The 10,798-nt window shown below is 41.3% G+C and overlaps 1 protein-coding gene across 1 annotated transcript; it reads right to left on the minus strand.

Annotated features, from left to right (window-relative positions):
* Positions 1-685: 685 nt before the first annotated feature.
* On the minus strand, positions 686-5,857 carry hand2 (heart and neural crest derivatives expressed 2). Its single transcript, XM_019879703.1, has 2 exons — positions 4,751-5,857; positions 686-1,846 (listed from the first exon to the last, which is right to left on the minus strand). The coding sequence occupies exons 1-2, from the start codon at positions 5,408-5,410 to the stop codon at positions 1,712-1,714; spliced, it is 795 nt and encodes a 264-aa protein (XP_019735262.1). The 5' UTR covers positions 5,411-5,857; the 3' UTR covers positions 686-1,711.
* Positions 5,858-10,798: the final 4,941 nt, after the last annotated feature.

The raw sequence follows: 10,798 nt of genomic DNA on the forward strand, positions 1-10,798 counted from the left end.
CCGTATTTACATTTTTAAACCAGAGTTTTAATCAGCCGTCTTTCTGAAGTCCGATCTCCAACTCAACAAGGCATATGAAGCTGACAAACCCGACATAGAATGTATATGCTAATGTTATATCAGCTGCTCACGCAAACGTTGTACTGTATTTACATGTTTAGGTTGGAATTTTTTGTTTCTAAATTCCGACTATCAGTGGATTTTGAACACATGCCGTCACAGTTGGCACTCTGAGAAATGTGTTGTTTGCTCAATGTAAAAGATAGAGGGAACAATTTTCTGAGGATATATATATATATGAAAATGTGTGAGTGCTTGTGCGTGTATGTGTGTCAGTCTGTGTGTGTGCGTGTTTTTAAAAGCTTGATCCCAGCTACAAGGTCCCATCTCCGCACCTGAATTTAATGCAACGGTTTTATTCGTTCATTTATAGTTTTTTAAATAACGTGCCGTTAAACTGAAATGCTGTTATCAAAATAATTCCTTTTGTCAAATGTCCCCCAATCTGTATTTGTGCGTGGGATTCTTCCCGTTTCGGGTTTCCGGAGGTGCTAATGTGACGTCACATATCACGCTCCAAGGTCTTTTAAAATCCCGGTTCGTATAGGACAATGTATCCATTTCTTGAATATGAAGATTTGTTTTGTTTTCTCATGGTAATATAAACAAAACTTGACGTTTTATAGATTATTTTTAAATCTCCAAAAATGTCCTCACTATTTTCGAGACACAATATTCACAACTTAAAAAACGGTCGATTTTCATCAGTTTCGATGTAAACAAGTGGTGGTTTATTTAATTCTTAACACAGATTACAGCCTATATTTGGTATTATTTACACTCCCACCACGTTTTTCACTTCACAAAACCGACACTTTGTCATCACAGTGACGTCACAACATGTATTTACACCGCAGCCCAGAGAGAACCAGAAAGACAAATATGCAGGTAGACAGTACAACTTCACAAACAACTTGTAGTGTGGTAATGAGAAATATTATATGTCTTTTGGCATTCAGTTGAGTGGCAGTTCAGCTCTTCCAAACGGCCCCATTGCACATAAATATATATATCGAGTTAAATAAAGTTGAGCGCAAACTGACTCCCATTTGTACAGAATGCTTGTGGGAATAAATCTGTGGCCCAGAGGATGAGTGGTTGGGATATCTTCAGGTAGCCTACTTGTGTTCACTTTCATTTCTTAAAAGAGAACAAAATTTAAGAGCATTTGTGGGCAAACATCGCATGCCGCGAATGACCCCGATCTATTTCAATTCGGGCATATTGAGCAACAGATAAAACACGGTTCGATGTTTTATTTGAACCTCTTCATCCCTGACCCGCTTACAATATACTGACGCTGCAATCGCTGGTTATCCCCATTTATACACCTCAGTAACACGAGGACGATCTAAATTTCCACTTGCAGTGTTTAACCAAATGGATAACTGAGGTAACAATTTAAGATTTTTGCAGATCGAAAATGTATAGAGAGCAAACAGAACAACCCACCAATGACGGGGATTAATAGACCACCTTAACGTTCTGTACGGCCGTGTTTTCCTTGAGGGGAACGGATGAGTGTCCAACGAGGTCCACACATCCACACAAAGGTGATGATGACTTGCTAGTTCATGCGAGTGCGTCACGATCGTCCCGCTGCGGAGCGCAGCGGAACAGGGAGTGCAGTCGACCTGCGGGATGGAGCTGGCTACTGTTTGAGTTCCAGTGCCCAGACGTGCTGGGGCCATCCTGTCCGCCCTTTTGTCTTCTTGTCGCCCAGTGACGATGAGGAGGAGGACGACGACGAGCAAGATGACGATGTAGCTGTCTTGGCGATGTCCACCTGCAGACAAATGGCATTGTTGCAAGAACATGTAAGGTCTCCTTGAGAGATAAACACCATGAAGCACAGTTCCATCGGTCCTGTTTGGTGTTCCGCATGAGGCTCACGTGTTATTCATAACATAAACTGAAATTAGATTGAATTACATAAAATATAAATTCATATATATATATATATATATATTACACATAAAATCACGCCGCAATAAACCAAACAGTGTAAGTGTTGAAAATATCTGCACCCAGTCGTCTTCCTTATACAGTTTAACGCATTCAAGTTTTTTGGTGTGTGTGTTAACGTGCGTGTCAAGGAGAGTTAAAATATCTGAAATACGGTAAACGTTTACTTTGTATTTTATGTAATGTAAAATATTAAAAATAATCATAGATTGTAATTATTTCACTTCACAAAATGTGACGAAAAAAGGCTGTTGCTATATTTAATTAACCGCATCGGTTTCCCCATTCACAGTAGAAAACGAATGTCTGTTTTGCATACATTCATAATAGTAATCCAATTTTAATCCAGCCATTCAATATCTCAATGTGTTTGTCAAAAAGTGTTCCTAATAATTCCCTACAAAACTTTCAGTCGTGTTGTTTATTTTATTCGGCTCTATTGGCCCCATCTTACTGATCACCTGTTTTACAACCACAGTATCAACAATAGAAAAAACGTAATAATACTCCACCAACTAAATTATGATGTGCACGCAACATACAACAGAATATGCCAACCTTTTTATGTGACTAAATACATTTTTAATTAAAATTAAAACATCTCAAATTTATGCACGTTTCAAACACATTCTCGGGATTTCCTTTTTGAATTAAAGCTACTGACCTCCGATGATTTGCTCACAAAAAAAAACAACAAAAAAAAACGAATTTGCACGCAGCGTCACTCCGATGAATCAAGCCCGAGCGCCATCACAGTAAAAGAAAAATATATCGGTTTACATTCCCTGTGATGGTGCTACTTTAAATATTCAGAACATTTATAAATAAATGAAACAAATATAATAACAGATCGATAGTATAGATGTATTTTATTTGCACCGTGCTACACCAACAAGAAAGGGATCTGTTTCAATATATTGTCACAAATTTAAGGCTCGTGTATATATCAGCTAATTTAACAAAAGCAGTTTTCTTCAGATTGCAGCGGTCATTTCAACAATTTCCATTATATTCATTAAATTTAGGCGTTCGGGAAATTGCTGCTGAACATGTAAAACCAGCTCGCTCCAAATCGAACCCACCAAGCGAATGTTTTTAATACGGCGTCCCGAATTTGTATGCGCGTCGTTTGCGTCCAGCATTTCAAATGACGCTAGTTTTGGATTTAACGAACTGCACATTGATCATAAATTTAAGTCACTCCGTAATCATTCCCTCCGTAAAATAATAAGCCATGCCTAACAAATGGTTAAAATTCAAATTGAAGCACGACAAATCTGTATAAGCCAAAACGTTGTAAATCACGCGCGCGCGCACGCACGCACGCACACACACACACACACACACACACACGCTGTCATGTAGTGTCCTTTTTTCTGCTTGGCTCTTGGTGAAGGTGATTTATAATTTTCATAATTTGAAATAATAAATTGTGTGTCTGAAATTATCATAGCATACCTTCCGCCTGATTGGCAAGCTTAAGGGATCCGCCATTAAGTTCTGAATTCACTCAAGTGTTAACTCCTTAATTACTAATGGAGCCGCAGAGTGGAGCCATTGCTGTTGATCCCATTCAAGTCAACTTCAAGTATGCGAGGCATTTGTTTTCCACCCGAGGAATCCTCCTTACATGATTTTTGGGGGGCACTAGGAGGAAAGTGTGTTTGCTTGCAGAGCTGCTTGTGTCATCATTTTTTAACATGCACGACAGAGTCGCTTATTTGGAAATGGGGAAAATTTGTTGCCTGACTTGAATAATTTGCAATTCTTTGTACATAAAGGCCACATGGATTAATCAATTCAATTATTCTTTTCTTTGTTCGGCGCAATGGCTGTATTCTGACTTCCGCACATTAAAGCGTAGTAATGTTTACATGCGATCAATTTGCTGCATGTTATTTTGCACCAATAATGCATCAAATGAACTGCATGTAAAAAGGGGAACTCGGGCATCTAGTGGAAAATGTTGAAATCTCTAACCAATACATCTTGATAATAAATCGTCCGTATGGGGTATGGCCACGCAGAACCAGGCCAAATGTAATGAAAAATAAGGCCGCCCCGTGAGCACAAAATCATGGAAAAGCTTTTGCAAGGAATGAGTTCTGTGCTGAACAATCGACTCGCTTGGCTCCAAGCTGTCTGTGAAGGGAGACCAATTTTCTGGCACCGCTCCTTATAGGCGTGATCATTTTGAGCATGCAATCTTTAATGTGTAAAACATTTTGGGGTTTGGTGAGCTCACTGAGAATCGTTTGTTGCCCCGAGTAGTTTTCATTTGTTTATGCGTGTTTCTCTTTTCTTCGGCGAATCTAGTTTTGATTTTCTTTTTGTTCTTGTGCTGTTTTTCTATCAAGAGTCCAATTTAAGGAACACATTTGGTCAATATAAATTCACAAGTATATCTCAGCACAAAGATAGTATTTTTTTTCGTTTGTTTGTCGAACTTGGAATTTGCATCTGCTAACAACACTGGACATATATTTTCAAAATGATCGGGGTGATTTTCATTTCAATCAATATGATTCCATCCCGTATTATAGTTTAGCATAATACAAAACCTGTAAAGTTTGAGCCTGCTTTATTAAAAGAATTAGTTAGGCCTTTATAGCGTTACAGTGTCGCCCCCCCTAATTGTAACCAAAACATGACATTATGTCTGAGGCGAATGCAAGTTATTGAAACTTTTCAGGCCTGCGTGCGTGCAGCCCTGTGTGCTTCTTACCGTGTCCCGCTTCCTCCGCTCCTCCCGCGCTTCTGTCTTCTTCAGCTCGGCTTTGAATGCCTGCGTGTCTCCGTGCTGGCCGTCCTTGTCCAGGATGTCCATCAAGTAGGAGATGTAGCTGGTGGCCAACCGAAGCGTCTTGATCTTGGACAGCTTGGTGTCGGCGGGGACATTGGGGATACACTCCCTCAGTTCCGCGAAGGCCGAGTTAATACTTTGGGTCCGTCGTCTCTCTTTCCGGTTTGCAGTCGGTCTCCGCTTCACTGTCCGAGGATGTGCGTGGTGATGATGATGATGATGCATACCCACCTGGGCTCCGTTCACAGCGATGGCGCCAGCACCGGGGACCAACGCACCGTGTCCGTAGTGGTGATGGTGGTGGTGAGGATCCAGGCCACTTACGGTCCCAGTGCCACTGTTGCCGTGGTAATCTGGACTGTAGCCCGGAGCGAGGCCGTACTCGGTGGGCGACACGTCCGCGTGACTAATAAGCCAGCTCGTGAAATAAGGAGGCGCTCCCGTGTCCTCGTGACACCGACCCGCTGCGGCCGCGTGCAGGGAGTAGTGGTGGCTGTCGTGGTGGTGCATGACCGGATGGTGAGGAAAGCCTGATACGAGACTCATGGTGACACACGGGCGCGCGCGCGCGAGCAAACACATACACGCACACACTGGCTGTCTCACGTGCACGTACGACAATGACACCCGAGCCCACGCCGAACCTTCAGGAATGCTGCTCAGTCGCTGTTTAACGACTGTCCAAAGCAGATGTTTGCATGTTGAATAATTTCCACATCGCGACAGAAAATGTCCGCCGAGTCCAAAAGTTAGGCGAGGCAGTACTCCCAAGTAGAAAGAGCCGCGCTAGTCCAGTCTACTGTTGCCCGAAGGCCGCCTAACTCTCGACATGGTTCCTCTGTCTTTCTGGCCCCTGCGATCCGAATACCCGTGGCGCCTCTTTTGTTTTTCTTCTTTTTTTTCACTTTAACATCCTTTCACCGATTCATCCTATTCCACGGGTCTCCGTCGCTGCCAGCATCAGAGCTGTTTGGCAAGGCAGGGTCAGTCTGTGCAGCAACCGGCTCAACACTACTGGCTATAGTTGACACTGAGCTGACCGAGAGAGAGAGAGAGAGAGAGAGAGAGAGAGAGAGAGAGAGAGAGAGAGAGAGAGAGAGAGAGAGAGAGAGACTAACGTCATTTACAAGCGGGGGAGGAGAGTGACTTCGCAGACTTCTCCGACCAATGGACAACCTTCCACCTTCCACTGGCCTCAACTGCAGGGTCTGTTTACTCGTCTTTAATGTCAATGGGCCCGCTAAGTAGGTCTGTTGGCACGCGCACGCACGCACAGCACAATGTAACCATATGCTGCTGGCTCAACAGTAAGAGATATGTTCTTGGCATTGGAATTCGTACACAATTTACAATCATTATGTGGCCGACTTGTTTCGCATCCCCGAAGTCTTTGTGGAAACTATATTTGAATACGAAGTCAGCTTACTCGGAATACTGGCACTGTAAAACTGTGATTTTGGTTTAATTACACCTCCGTGAAAATATTAAAGCCGGGTCCAGGGCATGATCAAATCGCGCTGGTTTCTACAAGGATACACGTGGTCTTTGTACATCTGGTTGGCTGTGGGGATTTAGTTCCCTCACAGATCATCATCAAGTCATCTTGTCCCCTGTCAAAATAGTAATTTCCTTAGAACGAAAATCATATAATTACAATGTATATGTTTCCTAATACAACAAGAAATGTAAAGCAACCTCAAATAAAATGCATGTGACATGCTTGACTTATATTGGCATGCGTTCTTCCTCCGGTTAATCTTCTGCCAATATGTCTCTGAGAAGGACTAAGGCCAAGCTTGGGGACACAAGCCAGTCCCGAGACGCGCGCGTGTCAAGCATGTCAGCGGCCGTTTATTCCAAGTGAATGAGTTAAGTCTCACAAATCGCATGTTCTCAGGAAAATAACAGACAACTACGTGCAAGGCAACTGTAGCGGCTAAACCTTTCTGTGTAACTTTTATAAAATCAAGAACTGCACGGATTTTATACAAACATGCACTAACCCAATACTTTGCTGAATATCATTCACCCGGCTGTCGGTTTGAATTGTTTAACTTCGAATTGCAATGCCTGGTTGAAACTTTTAGTGTTTGTCGTTAATGATCAACAGAATGCTATATAACATTTTAATATTAGGATTAAATTTACCTCAATCGTTTCATTATCATGAGAAATATGCATGCGAAGGCAATGGAAAATAAAAATCATTTGCTAATTATGTTTCTATTGGAAAGGGTTAGTCAGACAAGTCAAGAAAATAGCCTTTACATTTTGCAAACGGCAGAAATATAGGCTACTACTACTACTAGTACTACTACTACTACTACTACTACTACTACTACTACTGCTACTAATAAAAATAATAACAACACAGATATTGGAAAATACTGTACAGCCGTGCAACCACATTTTGTTAAATGAAAGCCTTAGTGGAAAATTAGGCGGAAAATATCCAATTAGCCTTAAGACGAGAAAAAACATTCCGGTTCCGAGCCTCTTTATTCTTCCACATGACGTAAAACGGTTTTTAAAAAAAAAAAGCAAAGGGGTTTTTTCAACATTTGAAACGAATTTCTCTCATTTATTTTGGGTCATCTTTTCTCATTTTTCATTTCTGTTTTCTGTTACTGCAAGTTCAATATACCGCTTAATAACAACAACAACAACAATCATAATAATAGTTTAAATATATGTTTATTCTGCAGGCAAATAGAAACTTGCGATTCTCTTGACGATATTCCCTGTTATATGGAAGGCTCAATGTGGAAATAAAGCCTCTAGTGTCCTTTTCAAGCCCGAGAAGTACAAGTCTCCAAAAATATTTCAAGTTCAACGGTGCCCTCAGAGTCGTCGCTACACATTATACACGCCTTTCTCGGCTTTGTGTTATTAGCTTATAGTGCATTCACGATAACCAACCAAACTAGTAATAATAATAATAATAATAATAATAATAATAATAATAAGAATAATAATAATACATCGAATGTTATGCTACAAAATAAGTCCCTGATAATGTCGTGGTGCATTCGCTTGTCTTCGCAGGTAGCGTGGTTCACTTCCCATTCAGTGACGATGTGAATGTCAGAGTGCGTGATTGTTTTACGTGCTCTTCGACCAACTGGCGACCAGTCTCGGGTATCGTCCGCCTCTCATTCGACGTCATCTGGGAAAGGCTCAAAGAACAAGACGCGTGGAATAGAAACTAGATGGATGACACAACATGGCCGTAAATCCTGTTTTACACGTTGCAATGTAATCTATCAAATACAGGCCATTTGCGCAACCTTCAACTCGAATGAAGTCCTGTTGATAAATAAAGCTCATGACAGTTTTCCCGAGTTCAAACAAACAAATAATGAAAACAGACAAACAAACATGTCGGGATAAGAAGTTGAGACTGTGCCCTCCAAAATATTTTCCTTTTTGTAAATCAACTGCGCTATTTGCATTCTCAAGTTAAATTTGTTCTTTTCCCCGCCCCCTCGGATTAATAATATGATACAGACGCAATTGATGTTAACCAAGTCATTAAAGTAGACAGGCATTTCTTGATGGAGTTGTGCTTCTCAGAATACTGTATTGCATGCCCTATACGATACGTAACCCCTATAAATGTATACAACAACAGCAACACGTCATCATATTTCGTGCGCTATAACTTCGGTATCAAGAATAAAAACATTGACTGTGAACTTGATAAATTCGACAACTTCCAACAAGTTCCGCGTCCCGACTCCTGCTGTTTTTTTTTTTTTTTTTTTTTAGTCATTGTGAGTTACACTTAAGTCAACACTGAAATTATGCTATAATGAGACATCCGTGGTTAGGGGTTAAGGCATAGTAAACGCATCTTGAGAAGAGAGACTTACAGTCGCAGTTCGTGTTTGCAGATTGTAATTGGTCATAAATGACGTCTTGAGTTTCGAACACGTTTTTAAGCGATGGGGGATTATGGCTCCTGTGTTGTGTGAGAGATGAGGAGCAGCAGAAGCAGACAGCGTTGCTGAAAGTGTGAGTCGGAATTCTCTGTGAGGAGGGCCTATGATTTATATTTGTTTAAGTGTTGAATGGGAGCGCCAGTTGTGAGTGGGTGCGTGTGTGCGTGTGCGCGCATGTCTGCCTGCTCTGTGTAATCCATCTATGTGAATGGGAGCTGTTGCAGTAATTTAGATCAGTTTGTGTCTCCTGATAATGATATATAATTAGACTGTAGGTCAGTCGGTCAGACTCCTGATCTCTCCCCCCTCCCCGACTCTCCCTTTGCCGCTCTCCCTCACTTTCTTTCTTTCTTTCTTTCTTTCTTTCTTTCTTTCTTTCTTTCTTTCTTTCTTTCTTTCTTTCACGCGTAGACCTCTCCCCCATATGCGCTATCCTCTGATCTCAGCCATTCTTCCGTTGTATAAATAAACCTGATGGGGTCGCACGATGCACGCGCGCGAGCGTGTGTGCGCGCGCGTGTAGGCGAGCAAAAGCAAAAGAAAGAAAGTTAAGTTGTCACTCTCGTGTGCGTGCACTTGTGCGTGTGTGTCAGGCAGTGTGATGACGTACAGGTACATTCCACAACACCAAAAGTTTCTTCAGAGTAAAATACTGTTGTAACTGTCTGGATTCAATTCCACATCCAACCCCACCCACAGTCGATGAAATCCAACAAATCACTTACCGATAAAGACTTAATTTAAGTCCGTCGGCACACACACACCCGCACAAATAAAAAAAATGGAAAATACTAAAAAATAGAAGCATGATAGCACAGCAGCTCTACTGTGTATAATATCATCATAGTTGGCACATAATTTGATAATCATGGCAAATAATAAAATATAATCACAAATTCAGTCACTTCACTTCAAGAGCTAGTATTGAATAAAAAAATAATACATTGTCAAACTTTCATAAAAGATACAGCTGTGGCGTTTAGTCCGATAAACTTGAATTGTACATTCAATACCATTGTACATTGCTTTAAATAAAACAGATTGGGCTTGCAAAACGAGGCTGACAAAAAGGGCAAGACCCTCACTGATATTCGGGATCTTGCAAATGCTGTATTTCAAACATCAGTTAAAAATGAATGCAAATTTTATTAATCGGTTGTCAAGGAACTGCTATGAAGTTACAGACATACAGTACATGATGTTCTGTGTGTCAAGAAAAAACAAAAATAAATACATAAATAAATAAAAACATTTAATGTTTATATTGAACCCAACAATCCCAATAATCAGTCACAGATATGTAAAATTGAAATGTGTTCCTTTTGTAATGCCATTGTGGTTTGCACCTCGCCTCTCGTCCAAGTCAGCCGGGATGGGATCCTGTTTACCCTCGGCCCAAATGAGAACAAGGAGTATAGAAAACGGATAATCTATGCATTTTGTTGTGGGATACTTTCATGCGAGTACCCTTGACAGTGCCCAATCATGTTTCTACCAGGAAAAATGACACATGCTGCTTTCCCCAGGCCCTCTCCACTTGGTCAGCACATCCTTTTTGCCAATCAAGGTTCCCTCATGGCCCCTAACCACTAAAAGAAGAGTGAATGTAAGGGATTAGTCTTTTTGCAAAACTGTGCTCACACTGAAACATGAAGAGGGTATTGATGAAACCTGAGTAATATGAAAGGAGAGTGGGGATACTCGCACCATGAGAGAATACAATACACGCTCCTCAGGACCAAAGGAAACATATTTGATTACGCCGTATCCTATGGCCAACACAGATCACACCGGTTTGTTGTCTTTATGGCCAAACAAGTATGGGAGGCCTAAATTCGTGACCAGCACAAGTCAAGCACAAAGTGCACGGATGGAGGTTTCTTTCTTTTGGTATTCTCACAGGAGCGCATAGGTAGAAATGGGTTTTTGTGCCGTTATCGGAATAAACACAGCCAACTTAATTCCAGACCAAGCAAAGCAGCTCCTGTCATTCTATTTAAATTCAGCAGAGAAAAGGCGCACTGTCGAC

Source organism: Hippocampus comes, unplaced genomic scaffold, assembly GCF_001891065.2.
Source record: "Hippocampus comes isolate QL1 unplaced genomic scaffold, H_comes_QL1_v1.1 scaffold158, whole genome shotgun sequence".
Taxonomy (NCBI): domain Eukaryota; kingdom Metazoa; phylum Chordata; class Actinopteri; order Syngnathiformes; family Syngnathidae; genus Hippocampus; species Hippocampus comes.

What these genes read in the sequence shown, in the direction of transcription:
- hand2 (XM_019879703.1), bottom strand. Translation starts at nt 5,410, where the DNA reads ATGTGTTTGCTCGCGCGCGCGCGCCCGTGTGTCACCATGAGTCTCGTA. An exon ending in AGCGGAGGAAGCGGGACACG is followed by an intron (nt 1,847 to 4,750) that starts GTAAGAAGCACA and finishes ATTTGTCTGCAG; the next exon opens with GTGGACATCGCCAAGACAGC.